At 40.1% G+C, this 19,945-nt stretch overlaps 1 protein-coding gene across 1 annotated transcript in view; it reads left to right on the top strand.

Annotated features, from left to right (window-relative positions):
- The window catches only part of ZBED1 (zinc finger BED-type containing 1), a 180,599-nt gene extending 165,915 nt beyond the window's left edge, over positions 1-14,684 (top strand). The window contains exon 7 of the mRNA XM_080376064.1: positions 14,223-14,684. Within this exon, the coding sequence (XP_080232190.1) occupies positions 14,223-14,420 (198 nt within the window). The 3' untranslated portion in view covers positions 14,421-14,684. The remainder of the gene's footprint in view (positions 1-14,222) is intronic.
- The last annotated feature ends 5,261 nt before the right edge of the window (positions 14,685-19,945 follow it).

The following is a 19,945-nucleotide window of genomic DNA, read 5'->3' as shown; positions in this document are numbered from 1 at the left end:
TTTTTCAGCTTGTCTCTCCAGATGCAGGAGCTGCTCCTGCCCTGGGAAGGGTCAGGCAGTGGCTGGCATTGTGGCTGATGCTGGTGGCCTCTGCACCCTGAGACCACCCCCACTCACACTCCTCCCCTTGCAGCCCTACACACCCAGCAATACAACATGCTGTCACACCACCGTTTCGATGCCCCTTGTGATTTTGCTGCAAGAAGAGCCTTGGTTTCTGCCCAGCTCTAAGGGCTTAGTACCGCTTGTAGACCCACTGTTTCTCCTGTCTTCCCAGATATGGCTGGGTCAATCCATTGGTGAGATTTTACCTAATATTTCCCTCTTCTTTCTCTACTGTCAAAAGGCTTGTGCTTGCTCCTTTGTTCCAGAGTTGGTAAGAGCCATCAGCATGCCCCAAGAGCTCATGTTTGAAAGCTGCTCTCTACCCCTTTTTGGTTTCTGAAGGGGTTCAATGACATGGATGGGTGATCCAAGGAGTGTGAGTGTCGGTGATACACTGGGAACCCTCCTGCCCTGAGCCCCTGAGGAGACCCTCCTCAACATGGCATATGTGCTGCAAAACGGGATCTCATCCAATGGGGCAAGCAACCAGCACACTCAGTGAGGTTGCAGGGAGGGCCTGGCAAGTGGCATTTAGGAATTCAGGAGGAAAAGGGAATGAAGAAGAGCTGGGACTATCTGCGAGTGTCGTGGGGCATGGTAGAAGGGCAGGCAGAGAAAACGAGTGAAAGTTTAGACTGTAGATGTGCTTCGCATGCCACCTAGAGAAACAGGGTCCTGATCTTGATTGGAACAATTCAATTCCACTGTGAAGTACATATTAAAAAACAATAGGTGGCTGGAGAGCTGTGCAGACTTGCAGGTAAAGAGCAGAATTTTAAGCAAGCTGCTGGGCGGGCAGGAGAGGCGGTGGGGAGGGCTGGGACAGGCAGCCTGCGCTGCCACTCAAGCCTCTGCTCAGACCTCAGCCTGCAGTTTTGCGAGTTAAAAACAGTTACTAAACCACAGCACAGTTCTGCATTAATTCAACAGGAATTTTTCCTGGGAAGCAGAAGTTTAATCATCTGGGGCACAGCTCTTTGCAGAGCGCACCGGCGGGCAGGGCTCATTGATTGGGCTCTCAAGGCAAACAGGCAGGTGTAGTGAAATGGCATTGCCAAAGAGGGAAGTTCAATACCAGCTCCCTAAACAAAGTAAATTATTTCAGCACCAGATGAGTCTGTAACATGTATTGATCGAACCACAAAACCTCCCGGTATTTGTTTCTCATTCTAAACAACTGCTCTAACCTTTCAGTCAAAAAGCCCTGTGAATACAAGTGCAACAGAAACTCTCCTGGGGCACTTAATAAAAATAAAAGGTTAATTCTCACTGTGTTATTTTGGCTATTGATAGTTCTGCAAGTGTAGGTCTCTGGGTCATACCTACCTACCTATGCCCTTAATCAGTCCAGTATCAAAACCCCAGTCAGAAGCTCTCTGCAGAGACAGGAGCTATCTGAGAATGAAATAAAAGGAATATGTTCAGGAAGGTTGTTGGGATTTTTTACATTCTTGCCCCACAAGTTCTTTTTCTTTCCCTTTTCCTTTTTCTTTTTCTTTTTCTTTTTCTTTTTCTTTTTCTTTTTCTTTTTCTTTTTCTTTTTCTTTTTCTTTTTCTTTTTCTTTTTCTTTTCCTTTTTCTTTTTCCTTTTCTTTTTCTTTTTCTTTTTCTTTTTCAATAGCAGACTGGGGAAAGACTTTGGCTATAGAAGTGATTAAATGTTTTTCTTCTCTCCAGTTTTTCATTGTCCTCCTTCATGTAATAAGATTTGACTAATCACTATGGACCTAATTTTTGGAACTTGAACCAATTCTTCCTGTGACACAAGCCAGGGCAGTCGGTTTAGACATTCACAGAGGACTGTACCTGTACAGCAACATGACACTTTTGCTGTGACTTCTGTCATCCGGCAAAGGAAACAGGAACATGGGAAGGATGATACCTGCCACCAAATCCACTCCTGGCCTTTGCAGGGGAGATGTTATTCACAAATTAATGGCTCCATCTGCTACCTTAATGAAGGTTTACAAAACACCTTAGAAATCAGCCTGTATATTAAAATTGACAGGTTCAGTGTATAGTAAATCTGGGTCTTGCTATGTACTAGTACTTAACAATCTTCAGTACCTCCCACTTCACCGCTTTCCTTTATCTGTTCCCCCGGCAGGAACTGCCACCTTTTTTTTTTTTTTTTTTTTCTCTCTCTGCCCCCTTGCAAATTGATAATATCACCTCTCCCAAGGCTAATATCCCCCTCTGCACTACAAGTACCAACCTGCCCTTCTTTCAGACCATTTAGCAGATTAAATGTGATGATATTGAACTCAGGAGTAATTGTTTTCAAGATGGAAGGTTTTTGCTTCTGTTTAAGACCTTGGGAAGCATTTGTGTGGCTAAGAGTTTGCGTGTTTGCTTTATAATGAGCTTTGCAGTGCAAGATATGATGACTTGGATCTTGTCTGACATAATTTTAGAAACATGACTAATCTTATTGAAATCAATGGTACTATTTGCCTGTCTAAAGTGATATATATATATATATATATTCTTTGCTGCTTTTCTGAATTTAAGCCATCAGTAGGTTCCTTGATGGACAGTAAAGACCCCCAGGGCTGATTGATTTAAATAAAGGGATTTAAGTTACAGAGCTTAAACTCACTTTCAGTCTACACAACAAAAAGCTTGATTTGAATAATCAGATTCAATCCTCCTTTGCATTTGCATTTTTAGTTATTTTGTTAAAAACAGATTGATTCTGGTGGTTTAGTAAGCACTGAGAGATGTTGATTTGCACCTGAATGTAGCCTTTGCCGTTAAATTTAGTACTTCTCTTAGGTAACTGAGAGGATAAGCTACTTAGAGAGCTTCATAATCAGAATCTATCTGTGATTTCATGACTTTAGTGTTCTGTTGTGATAGAAAATGGGAAACAGCTGTTTACAAAATGACTGATTTTTTTCTTCACTCTTTTTACAAGCTGCTTCGAGATGAAATACGAGTTTAATTAAAAAGAAGGGAAATGTCATTTTTACAAGATTTTATTACTTAAACAGAAATACCTTGAACTTATTTAGCACATTTCTCTCATCAAAACCAAGGATGTATAATCTGTAATTACTGACTTGAATTAACTAATTCTGATTACTGTATCTATCAGAAAAGATAGGATTAGAAAATCTGAGCTGCCTTCACCTATTTCTGTTCTTCACTAAAACAACCATAGAAAATCAGACTACTCTTCTTATTTTCCATCTTTGGAGTATGCCGCTAGGGACAGACCTGAATTAATTTATTAATTCAGACCTCGTTTATATCTTTTTGTTTATCATTCAAGAATAAATGCTGAAATTGCCAGCAACTAGAATAAAAGGAAGCATAAATTTGCTGAATAAGATTCCTTCCCTCCCCACCACTTTTGCCTGTCTTCCAGTTTGGGCTTTCTCCTGTCAGCTTGGGGAATATTGCAAAACTATAATTTAAACACAACAGCTATCTAGAAAACAGAAAACCAGACCTGTGGACAGTGCTAAATGCTATTTGGTGATCTGCTTGAAACGTCTTCCAGCCAGCCAGCACAGCCTCTTCAAGACTATCACATTTCAGTCCTGCAGAAAGGCTTGGAGTCAGCAATAAGGAAAAGGAGATGGAGGCTGAGACCCAGCACAAGGATAAGCACTGTGAGGCGGTGTCTCGTTTTCCATGCAGGAGCTTTTTGTGGAGGAGACCCACAGGACCTGTTGCAGCCCAGCTAGCATGCTGCTACAATGTAGCCATGAGATATTTGGAAGAAAGTGTATTTTTGTTTTCACCTTTCCCATCTTCTCAGGTGTATTTTCATCTTGCATGCTATTAATGCAGAGATGTAGCACCCTGTAGTCATTTTGCGCTTTAGTGTTTCTGGTCCCCATCTTTGCTAGTGCAGTCACATGGCCTACTTGAGTCCTGGAGAAGAAGTGTCCTCTGCTGACCTTACCTGGTGATCCAGGAAGGGATCTGCACCTTCTTACCTGAGCCATCTGGTTTCAGCAAGTGCCTCCAGCGGGCAGGTGAGAAGCCTGGGCAGGCAGCCAGCATCTCCAGGCCCCACCACCCTCCTCAGACCACATGTGGAAACAACCCCGCTGCTCTTTGGGGTGCAAAACGGGGGTTGTAGCAATTTAAAACAGAAGAGGCTGTGAAACAGCCGCTGGCCTATGTAATTTGGGGTTATTTCATTTTGTCTATGTTCTGTACAGTCTTTATGCTTTTTGATCTCACTGGAGTTCATAAAGGTTTTCTATATTGTGGTTATCTTTTAAGTATTTAGGTGTTCCATGCCTGTTCTGAGTGCTTATAAGCATTAAAAAACAGTAACAGTCCTTATAAGAAAGTTGTGAAGTTGGAGTTGTGATAGTTTCCATTTTCTGAGAAGGGAAAACAAGATTATGTGACTTGTGAAATGTTAAAGAGTAAGTAAAAGAGTAGAGATGATGGTAGAGGGCTACAAGTCAGAAGTCACCATATATCTTATGCCTGAAGTCATGTGTTTTCAGCAAAAGCCAGCAAAGACATTTTACTTTGTGTGAACAGGCAGGTAAATATAATAAACTGTTCACAAGTACATGCACTCAAGAGCATCCTCTTCAGCACTTAGAGCCTTGCTGTTTCTCCTGCTCTGGAGCTGGTAAAAATGCAGCTACCATTTCAAATGCAAACACTTCTGTGTGATTTTCTGTGTTGTTTTATTTCGATTGCCAAAATCTGGCATCATCTGAAAGAATTCAGCAAACTAAAGCTTACCGATGTACTGGTATAAGATAATGCATAGAGAATGAAAGCTCTAAAGCTTTCATGGATGTTTGTTGTTTTAAGTCCTCTTTAATTTTGATCCATTCACATTTTGATTCGTATTTAAATTGTGTTTTGAAGTAAAAAAATTGGTCATATATTTTTAAATGATGCAGATATTCCAGCCACTACCTATCAAAGAGGTTGCCTCTCTAAGAGCTTTGTTGGAGGGAGGGGTAGTCTTACACTCTTACTCGTATTTCTCAGATAGTCATAGTTCAAAACTACTAATTCAGTAGAATTAAAGCCTTACATAGTTAATAATCTAGCATGGCTACTCAGCTGTAATTGAGTATTCTTACATAATGATAGATCAGTCTGTATCTGGGAATGAGGAAGATTATATTGAATTGTTCACATGATACTGTAATTATGGCCATAAAGCTGGTAGTAAACAAATAAATTGTGTATTTTCCTTTTACAAACACAGAAAAGGAGTAACAGCCTAGTGCACAAGGCATCAGGATTAAGATTTAGGAGGCTCATTCTTTCCTCATCTCTTCTCCTGACCTGTGCATTTGTTTCAGTAAACCACTTGCCTGTCTGTAAATAGAGGTGTTGCAGAAAATCCCAGATTATTTGAAGATACGCAGAACAATTCTGAGTGGTTTAAGTCTGGCATCCTCAGCAATCGGTAGCTGCAGGACATCACCTGGTTTCCAGAGGGCTGGCTGACCAGAGTGTCACACTCCCAGAAGAGGCTTCAGCATTTTGAGAAGTACGTGTACTCTCTCAGCTCTCTCCTCCTGTTATTGCCTGCCTTATTTCCTAGAGACTGGATGTTCTTCCAGCAAATGACTGTCTCTGGCTGGATGTTTATGCGATGTCTGGGGCAGCAGCCTCCTGTCTATCAAATTTTGCATACTGCTGCTGAGCTGAGTGAGGTAACGAGTGTAATGTAATTGGAGTGGCTGTAGCGATATCTCAGCTCTGACTTTGAAGGTATCACTGTCTGCTGCAAAGCAGGCGTAAGGATAAGCCTTCAGGCAAAGTAATCTTCCTCAATGCACTTGACAAAATGAACAAAGGACTTGGTTATGATTAATTACTTTGACCCAAAGTTTCAAGTCCCTGCTTAAATCCAGTTACGTAAAGTTGGGTTCTTGTTTCCATTTTGAGAATTGCTTAAACCTAAACATAATTCTTCTAGTCCTCCATTTCAACAGTTAGAAAATGCAAAGTATGGATCCACAAACACTTCTGCTCAAATCACTAAGGTTATATTTGACTTCTAAGTGGGACGGTTTGAAGTTAAGACATGCTAATTTGTTTTTGTAGTATCTACAAGTGAGTTCGCTGCTGAAGCTGCTGTCTGAAGTCAATGGAGATCTCTTCAGTGTGGCCCAGAAAGCCGGCCAGCCAACAGGGGCCTCATTCAGCTGCCTGATAACACAGGCATCTGATGCTATTTGAGATGACCCATGATGTCCTGCTCAGTCTGAAGCAGCTGCTTTGGAAGAGGAAGGTTCAGAGCTATGGCTGCTGTCTTCCTGAGTAAACCTTTGATCATGTTTTGAGTCTGAAAGAAGAGCCGTACCAGGGTTTCAGAGTAGAGCTGCTTGGTGATTTTCCAGCAAAACACGTTTCTCAGATGGCATTGCTCTGACACAAAGCAAAGCGAAACCTGCCACGGTTGGCTCCATTAAACGACTCATGGGAACTCAGGCATTCAGACAATGGTCCTTGGGCTCCCTGAGCAACCTGCTGACCCTGGCCATCTCTTGGGGACAGTTTTATTCTTCCATGGTCTACTTTATCTATAGGCTTCCCAGCCACCTGTGTGGAGGCTGATGTGAAGATGAGGTGGGGCTTCCCAGGTTCTCTGTGTAGCTGGATTGTTTTGAAAGGTCATTCAAAAAAATTTGGTTTCCATAGAAAGAGAAGAAGAGATCCAGGTTTTGATGCTCCTTGTGTCTGTTTACCAGCTATCTCTGCTTCTGTTCTTTACAGCATCTTGTACAAGGATACTCAGGGAAAAGCTTCTCTTTTTCCCAGAATAGGCATGAATTATTCATATTATAAAAGTTCCTTCCCTTCAGCATTTTAGTATTTTTTTTAGTTTGGAAATTGCCTTCTGTTCTCAATTTATCAGTGTTTTGTCTTTTATTATATATTCGTATCTTTGATTCAGAAATTATTGCTCTGTAGCCACAACATTGTCAAGAGAAAGGCTTCACATTTTAACTCAGCCATTTGTTTGTAGCTGCTGTCTCTTTTAAAGAAGAAACCTAAAGATTTTATTATGAAGTGAATTTATTAAAGAATTCTCTTTGCTGTGAGTTGGGGATTGAAGAGAAATTAATTTGGTGGTGCTGACTGAGTCTCTAGGGAGAACTGTATATTCAATAAAACATCTCTATCTCTTTCTGGTGTATAATCAAGGCAGAAATTGGATAGAAAGAGAGTAATAGGGAGCTACATGGGAAAGAATAGGAGAAGAGAGAGAACCCAGGTGAAAACTGGGGATTTTGAGTTTTGAGAAGGCAGAGATCTTTGACAAGCTGTGCTGCCAGACATCTCTGGCAGCTTTGGCTTCCTAGGGATCTGACAGTTGGCCCTGGCCACGGGTCTTACCAGGGCTTACAGTCGGCTGTTACAGCCTCGTTGATGAAAGCTTGCCGAACACATCCTTATACCTGCGTCACAGTTTCCTTGCTAGCCTTTGTTTTCATACTCAGTGTTTCAACTAATCATTTTTCGGCCGAATTTTCCAAAGCAATGATCACGTCAGGAGGTCTAGACACTGCAGAAGTTACACAAGAAGTGTTGAGCACATGTAGCCCGTATCTTCACCAGCAGGCTGTGACACTACAGCAGCTGTTGTTATTTCACCTCAAGAGTCTTGCACCAGAAAGTAACCTGGTTTTGAAATGAGTCAGTCGTTCACAGATCATAGTAATCAGCGCTCCCTGTAACACAGGTAATTTATTTCTCACAAGTTGTTTGCATCAATATTCATGGGAACACAATCCCAGCTACTCTGTTTCTGACAGTTTTCAAACTATTCCGTGTTGCAGTGGCTTTGTGTTTGCCTTTGTTCTTGAGAGTCAAGCAGTGCACCAAGGGTGGCTGGGTGTCCCCCCTCCATTAGCTGCCAGCAATTAGATGACAGACTTTGCTGTACCCAGTAAAAGTAATTTCATGTTCTCATTCTTGTTGCTAAGCCCCACTGTGTATATGCATAGTACTGTTCAGGGATCCCAGATGATCATTGTCTTCCCTGAAGAAAGACAGAAAAGGCACAAAACTGTATATGCAGAGATTTTAGTCCAGTCAGTAGAATACTAACATTTTCAAAGCATTACCAGAATAATTAACATGGAAAAAAGTAAAGGAATGCTGGCAAAGGTGCCTGAGTACCCAGGCCCAACAGATGGCCTGTTCAGTGCTTACTGTGTCTTCCTAGTTGGAACCTGGAAAATGTGTTGGTAGCCAGAGACATGTCTTGTCCTTACCCAAGTCAGGAATGGCCTGAGGGAAACTCATCCATTTAAAAAAGTGAGGCTAAAGAGCAAACACACTGAACCCTCATGCCAAAAAAACCAACCCCTGAAAGCTCCTTGAAGTCATCAGCCCATGAGCAGATTTCCCATATGAACTGACAAGTTCATGACATAATGGATGTGAGTACATGAGGTAGGACCTTCTCATCATAAAACCAGTGTCGGTGAGTGTTCCTACAGCAGTCTACTTAATGTTGCTGATGAGGGGCATTCCACCAACACTTAATGTGTTCTCCATCACAAATTGTATGGATAAAGGTGTTTTAACATGTTCTTCCTCAGTATTCAGCCATTTGCCAGCATACTAGCCAGTCCTGATGCACAGCTGCCTGTTTGACCCCTCAGTCGTGTCCCTCAAAATGCAACTGCAATTTCAGTCGTTGGGTTTGCCAGCTGCTTCCTGCTCTGTCCTCTTTGCCCAACCTTCTCTCCTACCATCTCTCAAGATGGCAGCATCGTGAAGTTATAAAATACAAACCAAGTATAATCAGCTGATTGGCTGGGGTGAGGGGAAGCTATTCCAGAGTAAGAACTCCCCTGATACCATAGGTTGTATCACTACTGCTTTTTCAATCATATGGCAAACTGTGTCAACCGATGCAATTGGAATTATATGCATGCTGCCCATGTGAACTGTTCATCACAGTGTTTAAGACACAGCAAGGTTCTCACTGTTTGCTGGTACTTAACTGAAGATGGTACTGGGAAAATGAATGGATTGCAGAAGAGGAATTATAGGAGCTTGTTAGTTTTGTTTCTGTTCCAGTTTTCTGTAGTTTCTGATGTACATACCATACTGTCTACCCAGGACGCCGAGCTATGAATTCAGGTGAAGGTGGAACTGGATGAGTACCTGGATTAATAAGAAAAATGCCACAAAGCCATAATGCACAACTGATGCAGGTGCATCGTTTCCAAAGAGTTAAGCTGTTGCGCACGTTGTAGACAAATGAAAAGCATGTGACATTTCATAGAGACATGGCTATAGGGCCTGACTCGTCGGCTAACACATTTTGTGAGCATTAGCACCTAGTATTGACAAGACTATATGGCACTTAAAAATGCGTTAATCGAAATGCATTAACTGGCAAGTCTTAAAAACACAAAACTAAACCACAAACCCTCTTAGTATGTGTCCTAGCTTTCATAGAATAGAATATTTCATTTAATGCTGAAGGAAAAGTATTCTACATTAATGATTTACTATTGGTGAATATTTTAAAAAAGAATTAGTAGAGCTTCTGTAAAAAAAAAAAAACCAAAACATATCTTTCTTTGGGAATAGGTAGTACTGAAATAATGTCATTTTGTGTACATAGACTGCATTTTGCTTAAATCAGCTGGTCACATGCTATCTTTTCTCTCCTTCCACAGCCTACACATGTAATAAGCAATATTTCAGTCTGACCTTTATTTACTGTTGAAGGGATACTGCAATCAAATACTTAATTGCAAAGGAAAGTGAAATACATGATCAATACTGTAACAAGCAAAAGGAATTGCACATGCAGAATTTAATTAGGAAGAAGTTAAGCAGAAATCAGTTTTACTTGGCTATGACAAAGGTATCAATTACAGTTGCTTGGATACTAATAATACAATAATATGTAAACAAAAATCCAATTTAAAAAAAGTTCAGCACAAATAAGTTGGTAACTGAAGAGAGAAGAAGCATTGTGCAGTTTATGGGAATCCCTCTTGTCTTAGGACAAGTCCAGCCAAATCATGATGTTATGGATTCTATGTATGTGTGTGTATATATATATATATATATATATTTATATGTATATGTGTGTGTGTATATATATATGTATATATATATATTATTCTGTTATTGTTTGGGTTTGGGTTTTTTGGGGGTTGTTTTGTTTTTTAATTCTGGCAGTGTGTAGAGTATCCTCCTCTGTGATTTGAATGATACTTATTACTGCCTGTCTACCTGCAACTTTTGGTGTAATACATCAGAATCTCAAAGGTGGGAACTTGCTCCCGTTTGTATAGAGCATCATGACAAACATCCTGGGGTTTATAGATCAAGGTATTCAAGTGCTGGCTGGTGATTTCGCTGGCCTCTTATCAGGTGCTGTCCTTCCTAGAAGGCCATTGGCATCACAGAATGGGTCAGATGTGTTGCTTTGGACAGTAGTCTCCTGCTTGTGGTAGTTTTCCAAGAGCTTTGTGGTTTCTCCTCATCTTTTGATGGGCTATCATGTGGTAAAAGAAGAGCTATGGGGTTCCCAGGAAAGCTGGCAACTAGGCTGAGGCTGCCACTGCTGGAACAAGTCAACCTGCTCCCTGTCCACTCATGAATTGCTCCAGTGGTTGCAACCTGTTGCCAGCTTCTTTCTTCCCAAGAGGTCCTCAGGTGCTGGTACACAGGCAGGACATGTATGGATATGTCTGTGTGTCTCTGTGGGCTGCAGTTTAACTATGGGTGTGTAGTAGATCCAAGACTTTGGGAAAGAGCCTTGATGGTGTATGGGCAGGTGGACATAGAGTGCTTTCATAGTAGGTATGAGCATGATCCAGAGATGGAATCACAGCAAGTACTTTTCTTCCAGCCTCTCAAAACAGGTAGGTCATCCACCCAGCTGGAAGGCCAGGGTACTCCTGGTGTAGAGTTTCCCTTTTACTTTCATTAAAACAGAAAACACGCCAGAACAATGAAGAGAGAGATCCTCAAGTAATGGAACATTAAAGCTTTCAACATTAATTAGGCACTCAGAAGATGGGATAAGACAATTAATTAATCATACATATGCAACTCTGCTCCCTGTTGCACTGGAAAAATTGTTTTCCTTTAACTGAAATTATTATGCACTAATTGCTTAATGTATTATAGTGGGTTTTTTTTCCTTATGTGTTTAGATAATTGCTTTTAGCAACAGGTGATAGAAACTAAATAGGAATTTTTCACAGAACCTTCCACTCAGTGTATTAGATATGGTGGACAGGATTAAAAACAAATTAAATCTTGGGGCAAGTTACATAAGCTGACCTTAATGGATGGTGACAATGTCACTGTGCTTATAGACCCGTCACAATGTGGCCATGTAAGTGCATTTATTCATGTCTGAGCCTGTTCAATATTTTCTTTGTATTGAAGAATAGAAAACATTTGCTACATAAAATGGTTTGGTAAAGGTCTACTAGGGCTGCATGAATAAAAACAATAGCTGACTTTCAACTTGTACACTGCTTTTATTTAAAATATTTAATATTATTTGAAATGGAATGGAATGGAATAGAATAGAATAGAATAGAATAGAATAGAATAGAATAGAATAGAATAGAAAGACTAGAGTATTTCAGTTGGAAGGGACCTACAATGATTATCTAGTCCAATTGCTCACAAATTTGGGACTGACCAAAAATTAAAGCATGTTGTTAAGGGCATTGTCTAAATGCCTCTTAAACACTGACAGACTTGGGGTATTGACCACCTCTCTAGGAAGCCTGTTCCAGTGTTTGGCCACCCTCTTGGTATAGATCCCCTCTGGTGGGGAGCTAACCTGACATATCATCAAAAAATAAAGAACCTGATAAATACTGCATATGATAGAAGAGACTTCCCATTGAATCAGCAAAAGCACATAGCATTTCTGATGCTGTAGGAAGATCCATACAGACCAATGTCTGAGGCTGCAGAGAGCCCTGCTCATAAGAACATAATCACATGTATTCCACCCACAGAATTTTTTTTTAAAGCATTTCCGTTTTGAGCTGTTGTTAAGATTTGGTAGTCATCGACATTGACATTTATGCTTGTTTGTGCTGGGGAGCTGGAGAACTCAGGAACATAACGTCCAGTGAACCATCACATGAGCTAATGGTTTATCTGTGTCACTAAATTTTTAAGTACAGCAGTATGTTAAAAAAACTTTTGGTTTCTTTCTGTCATCCAGAGTGAGTGGTATAAAATATGAATGCTTGTATTCATCATTTTTCTGCTGCTTTACAGTATTAAGGTATTTTATATTGCAGCATAGCTGATTGTGATAGTAGCCACTATATGAGCATGTGGAATCCAACTTTTTGGAGTCATCCTGATCATGTGAAGAATTATGCACACACATATCTTTACGTTGTTTACATAATGTACTGGATGGGAATAGAACTATTTTTCATAATACAAAGAAGGGTGAAGAAGCAGTAGTAGAGTATAAAACTAAAGTAAATGGGCACATTGTGTTTCTAGATGGTATCTAACTGTCCAGTCATCTTCTTAAAAATAAAAAAATATTCCAGCAGTTACCTGAACTGACTTTTTTTTATGTACTGACTGATGTTTTGCTGAGAGAACAGCCTGTTGGATGGCTGAGTTATCATCTTATTTCATTCAGTGTTATTTGGAACATGACATGCTGTCTTTGTGTGGTAACTGGCAGCAAAAGCTGGCTATTCCGTGGCTGCTGAAGGAAAGCACGGTGATACTACCACTCCTTGCAGCCTGTTGGCATCAGTTTTCCTTCAGCTTAAACACTTTTGGTCAAGGGCTTGGCATGGAGTGGAGCATTCGTATTGTAGGGTATATCGCTTCAGCAGTTCACTTTTGGGGGAACGTGCCTGTGGTCACACAGGGGATGGATTTCCTTCACAGATGCTGAGGGTGCTCTGCCTGGGCACCAGCTGGAGAGGTCGCAGTTTGGGTAAACTTGACTTATTGTGTGATTGTGTGACATGGCTCTAGTTTATTTGTAAATGAAACCAAATGCCAGATGCATCATATAAATAAATTATTTTTAGTAAGTTGTATTTATGCACAGTGAGAAAACAGAGTTGTTTCTTTTTAAAATATCATAACCTTGTCACAAAAAGCTTCAAATTACTTAGATTTGTATTTTTATTAAAGCACTGAGTAACCTGTTCAATACTGTCTCTTTCACCAAGTGAGTTCTTTAGGAAAAGGCATCCTGTCAGGTGCAGCAGACAAAGCTATGAGCAGCACTGGCACTGTTAATGACTCAGAATGACTGCAAGGACTGTACAATGATACATTATTATCTACTAGGCGTTGATTAATTATATCACTGATAAAAATGAAACATATCAAACATTGTGTTTTAAATATGTCCTTCAATGAAAGAAAAAAAAAACACAAACATTTAAATAATTTCAGTGATAGCTGTGTGATCCTTCTGAAGGCAAAATGGAAATGTTTTGCATATCCTCAGGATGAAAGGAGTTATCACTCTAAGCTATTAAATTTCATTTAATACTCATGGTCTGTCAGACATTGCAGATCTTTCACCATTTTGCTTTACAACACTGCAGAATTCTGAAAACTATTGGAAAATGTAATTCCCTGGTTTACCTGCCTGCTGGGATTGAACTACGGAATCTTAATTTGCTGTTGTACTTTCCATGATCTTTTGCTCGTGTCATATTGTTGTAACAATGAACACATTGCACGTACAGCATAGCCTTCATCTTCTTAAGGCAGAGTATAGACCCTTTCAGCCCTGCAAAATAAATAATTAAACTAGGATTATAATATTTGTGTTTGCTTTTGGGTTTATTAGCTCTAACTGTGAAAACTAAATCAATTATTTTGTATGCTCCTCCTGACTGGCTCCTGAAAAAATGGACCAGAGTTTTCCATATATCTGTTCTGTGGCTTTAATCTATCTCAAAATAGCACTGTTGTGGAAACAAAGTCTCCTTTGCTGGTTGAATAAGTGGCATTTTTATCATTGCCACCATGAGGTTTGCATAAGAACTACAAGTTTGATGCAAAACTAGGGAAGCTGATTGTCATTGGTAAGGTCCCATGGTGTAATGTAATTATTTTATTATACCTGTCTCATCTGAATTTGTTATGGTTTTTTTGTTTGCTTGTTTCTGCAGACTCCAGAGGAAGGAGCCTCTACAACCATCTATGCAGCAGCATCGCCTGAGATGGAAGGAGTGGGCGGCTGCTACCTTTACAATGAGGAAAGGACAAAATCTGCTGACGTAGCATATGATGAGGAGCTGCAGAGAAGGCTCTGGACAGAAAGCTGCAAAATGGTTGGGATTTCTGATGAATCCAGCAGAATTCCCTAGAAGAAGCCACTTCCAGCTGGGTAAATGAAATACATTGACAAGCATCTTAGGTGAATTCTTGCAGCATCAGTCATCATCCTGGAAATCACTGTTCAGTCCCAAAGGCAAACATGAACAGCTCTGTTCATCACTTGAACCCCTAGTCTGCTAGGGTGTGGGGGGAATATTCCCACAGAAAGATGTAGTGGTTGGTTTTAAATCTAACCATCAGTTTTGTAAATCATGATGTTTCAGTCTGTGATTAAAATACAATCTTTAACCTTGTGCACAGCTGAGTTTTCATTTTTTGTTCAACAAAAGAAAAGGCATTCCCTGGTGAGCATGTTGTGTCTGTGGCGTGTTGAACTTAAGGCACCTTTGTTACATACAACTAACTCATTTCTAATCAGTTTTAAAAGTTTCAGCTTTTTTCCTTAAGCTTCATTAATCTTTAAGACTCTTTATAATGAATGTCAGCTTGTTCTAATGCAGGCATTTGGCATTCATGATGATTACGTTGTTTCTATCACAACATCAGTTTTATGTGTCAAGTTTTATCCAGAGGTATTAACTGAAAGTCAGAACCAAAAAAAAAAATGTAAATAAGGTCTTCAGACAAGATATTGAATTCATTTGTTTTCAGTTCGAGTGCAGCTCTCCGTTGAAGGTGAGCCATAAGTGTAAGGAAGGGATCAAACATCATAACGGTGACACTGGTTTCAGCAGAGGATGAAGTTGGCCTGTTGTCTTGGCTGTGGGCTAAGATTACTTGTCCCTTTTTTTCCTGGACCCATGTAAACTTGCATCCACAACTTCACGCATTTTCTTTGGCAAGGAGATTCACTCATCTACTGCTCGTTGCGTGAAGAATCGCCTCCTTTCATTGGTTTTGAAACTAGTTTGTATGAATCCAGAAACTAGAGTTTATGGTTTGGAAGAGGCAGCAGACAGTTAATGCCAGTCCACTTTTGTCACATTGCTAATGGTTTGGGAGACTTCCAGCATGTCCCCATTAAACTAAATCTTTGCCGTGTTGAAGAGTAGCTCCTGCCTACTCATCCAACTTACACAGCAGCAACAGGATATTTTCCCTTTTGTTGTATTTCTTTCCTAAAACTTCCTAACAGATTCCTAACAGCTGTTTTATTTTTAATTTTATTTTACTTTCTCCGAGTGTGGAGCTGATATTTTTTCTGAAACTATTTTTGGTAAACCTAAGATTTCTCTTCTGAGTGGCATAGTGGTCTGTTCAGACACCATCAGTTTCAAACATGCTTCAGTGTGCACAGTTCAGGGAACTCTACCTATGTCTGCCGAAGTGAAGCTTCAAGGATGATGTCCACATCCATGGAGTAAAGAACAAGACAGACACGTGGCAACATAAAGATAGTCTGAGTTTCTACAAGCTCAAATAAGTAAAAGAAAAAAGAAACAATGAAATATAAATAATATATAATATAATAAATTAAAAAAAAGAAAAAAGTGGATCAAAGATGATAGACACAACATTCTAACAGCGACGGTGATAAACCACAAGAATAATTTACCAAGAAACTTCCCCTGGAAGTTTCAGTCAAGGTTAGAAGTCTCCCCAAAACATCTAGAAGGCTCCTTGGAGACCTTATAGCAGACTTCCAGTGTGGAGGGGCTCTTTATCAGGGAGTGTAGCAATAGGATGACAGGGTAATGTTTTTAAACTAAAAGAGGTAATATTTAGATTAGACATTAGGAAGAAATTCTTCACTGTGAGGGTGGTGAGGCACTGGAACAGGTTGCCCAGAGAAGCTGTGGATGCCCCATCCCTGGAAGTGTGCAAGGCCAGGCTGGATGGGGCTTCGAGCAACCTGGTCTAGTGGAAGGTGCCCCTGCCCATGGCAGGGAGCTGGAACTAGATGATCTGTAAGGTCCCTTCCAACCCAAACCATTCTGTGATTCTATGACCTTTCCCTCAGTGAGAGAAACTTTCCAGGCATGGATTCTGTGACTAGGGAGCATAAAATCTTGCTGTTAATAGAGTAATCTCTACCCTGCTCCCATCTCATTTATTTTAGGTGTCATCTGAAAAAAAACAGCATAATCTTATAAATGGCCTTGCATTTCCTTTTTGAAGATAGGCACAGCCACAGCAAAATAGACCAATAGGTGGACATAAAGCTTGTATTCACTTTGGGGCACTGGAAATCACTGCATGGCAGAATTAAGTGCAAACACAATGTTGTGCTCTTATTTGCAGCAGACTAGAAACAATGCAAACATGTTCCTGTGCACTGAACCCTGACTAATATCCCTTCTGGGCTTTTTAGCTCAAACCTGGTAGTTCACTGTCCATTTCTCCAACCTTTGGTTCAGAGAGGGATCACATCTAACTGAAAGGAAGCATGCTAATATGTCCAGAAACTAGCAAGGAGATGCAAAGACAAAAAACCCCATAGTATGAACAAAGAAAAGCAGATGAGAGCAAAAATAATAAAAAAATCTGAAGGAGAGCATATCTCCTCTCTAAATTAAGTCATGCATGATTTATTCCTAGCTCCTCAGAGTTAGTAATACAAGGGCTAGCAGCAGGAAATTTATCACTCAATCACTATAGCACTTTCTCTGTACGACTGGCTGAGGTTGTTGGGTTTTTTTAGTTGGTTTTTTTTTGGTAAGTGAACGTAGTGCTTGTGAAATGTGCCAGACTGACACTCTGGGAACTGCATTCCTCTGTTTATTCACGGATTGTGCACAGGATGCAGTAAGCCTGCTAGACAGCCAACATTTTGATGTTGCCATAGCATTCCCACAGAACATCACTGCTGCTAGAAGTATGTCCAGGATTACTCAAACTAGGTGGGACCAAATTACCTTCAATTTTGACTCTCTCAAAGCTCCAAAATATTCACACAACCAGTTTCAAGTGGCATAGGGATTGGTAAAATAGCAAACACTAAAGAGAGCTACTCACACTTTCAGTGTAATCTGAACCACTTTGTTAGCAGTCTCAGTCCAATGAAATCTGTTTTAAACAACACTGAAAACATGGTTTGTGACAACCAAGAACACAGATTGTGTCTGCATGAGGCAGGGGGAAAAGTGTCCTAAAGCCAGGGATTTTTAGAGCGGTGCAATGCTATGAAGATAAATTTGAACTGGTTGCAAAAAGAGTTCTCTCAGGAACTAAAGGCAGAGCTGTGCCAGCTCTGCAATGTCACATAAGCACATGAGATTGTCTCGAGCAAACTCCAGTGTTGTCACAAAGCGCTGCATGTCACTGGGAGCACTCGCTTGTGGTACTGCTGCAAAAATAAAAAATAATCCTTAGCATATCTATTTAGGGGGGAAATATATATATATATGAAGCAAGTAGAAAGAGGACAATTATTTTGCTTCACACAGAAACGGTAAGAGCTGATTTCACATTTTAAGGACACAGAATGTCTGGATATCTGAGAAACCCTATGTTTCACTTCACTAATGACGTGGTTGAGAGAGAGCCTGAGCCCTTGTAGCAGTTCTATACATATAAAAAAAAATAAAAATACCTGAGAGCTTTTTAACCTTGCAAAGAAAGGCAAAACAAGCTCCAATAATTGTAAATTGAAGTTAGAGAAATTAACCTTCCAACATGAAAGCAGATCCTCTCTCTGTGGGAGTAACTACATATTGGAACACATAACACCTGATATCTGAAGATAAAGAAAAGATGCCTCTGAAAAGATACCTGGCAAGGAGGCCATGTAGGCTGCTAAGCAAGGTAGGTCAGTCACAGTGAAGTCATACTTAGATCCTCCCTCATGTCCTGAGTGACAGCACTTATTTTGATTTGTATGAGAGTGACCCATTGCTCATAACTTCTAAAATGGGTATTTCCATGCTAGTACTCCACCCAGGCTAATGTTTAATTAAAAATTCTGGGTGACTTTACCTAGTCTCAAAAAGGCACACAAGATCTGCAGTCCAGTTCAAGTCTGAGATGAACAGAAGCATGCACTAAAGGCCACCATGGGCTGATACTAGTGCTTTTGGTGAAGGAGTAAAACCATTTCAAACTAATATCTTATTCTTTTTTTAAAAAGGGTTGGGTTTTCTTTTCAGCTCCTGTGGGGAAAAAAAAATCTTAAAAAAGGACAAAAAAGATTAATACTGTTTTGAAGTATAGCACACAAAAAATGGTATAGCTCTTACTGCAATGAATGTAGTCATCTAGGAATTTGATAAGACAACGTTTTTTAAACAGTGAACTTGCACAGGAAATAAATAATGTGCTGACAAAGAGCCCTAAGTTTCTTAGAAAAAATGTTAACTTCTTCATTAACCAACTAGTTTATTTGTAAAAAGACTTGGTTGGTGGGGACATTAATTAGGTACTGAAAGAGTAAGTGCTGTGATTCGTGTGTGAATACACTGTTATTTGCACATAATAGTTACATCCTTGCTTCCAGTTCAAAATTGATGTTAAGCCTAAATGTGGAACCTCTAGCCACACTTTCACAATCATATTTTATAAATATCTGAACTTTATGGTTCAATTTTTGCACAGCTATCAATTACTTTAGTACACAGTGAGAAGTGATATACCATAGAAACAAAAGACTTCATTATTTAACATCAGGCTTCTTATTGCCTCTTCTAAATGCATGATAGTGCTAGTCCTAAATATAACACATGGCAGTCTTAAATCCTCATCCTTAACAAGCTATCTACATGCAAGCTTTGGCTCTTGTACAGTTCGGATGTTAGGCTGTCCTTACTCATTGTATGATGTGGTTTGTGCTCCAGCTCCCTCCATGGAAAGACAAAATCAGATTCCAGTGAAGTTAACATGAAATCTGTCACAGATAAGATAAGACACATGATTTTAAGAGAGCAAAGGCTGACTACGCTGACCAATCTGCAGCAGTTGCAGAATTCAGTGCAAAAGGTGAAGTGTATTGTACGACGTCAGGCCAGGCAAGATAAGCCATTATTATGAACAATTTTTGGAAGGTAGTTTTATTCCTTTTTAAAGCAAACCCACTGTGTTTTAGCAATCCACTGTGGTAATATCGAGAATGCTGTGACCATTGTCAGGAGGAAAACGGACAGGTGGCCAAGAGTGCTGTTTCCAGATGCAGGTAGTTAGTGGTTCCCATACCGTACCCACCAACTCTTGTTAGCATCTCTCCCTCTGGAAATGGACCTGAGGCAAGAGTTCCCTTCACACAGGAAATCGGGAAGAGGCAAAAAGTAGCAGTGATCATCAGTTATTTAGACAAACAGTGTCTAGTTTGAAACCAATTGCCTTAAAGTGAAAGATTTCCCAATCCCAGAAAAGGAAAAGGAGAAGAAAAAAGAAAAAGGAAAAAAAGAAAGAAAAAGTGAAAAGGGCCCAGAAACAGGCTATGGCACTTTTGGAGTAATATTAAACCTGGTCACCTCTCCACAGACAGAATGCAAGCCGTGTTAAGATGGTAAGCAGGCTTATGTCCTTTGCAGAGACCAAAGACCACCAAACATGGCCTTCCCCTCAACCTAAAATGCCTGAACCCTTAAAATGAGCTCAAGTAACATCCCTGTTAGTTTGC

Source organism: Falco punctatus (assembly GCF_963210335.1).
Source record: "Falco punctatus genome assembly, chromosome: 2".
In the NCBI taxonomy this organism is placed as follows: Eukaryota; Metazoa; Chordata; class Aves; order Falconiformes; family Falconidae; genus Falco; species Falco punctatus.
Note: the sequence above shows the minus strand (reverse complement) of the source record. Positions and strands in the feature narration are given on the sequence as shown.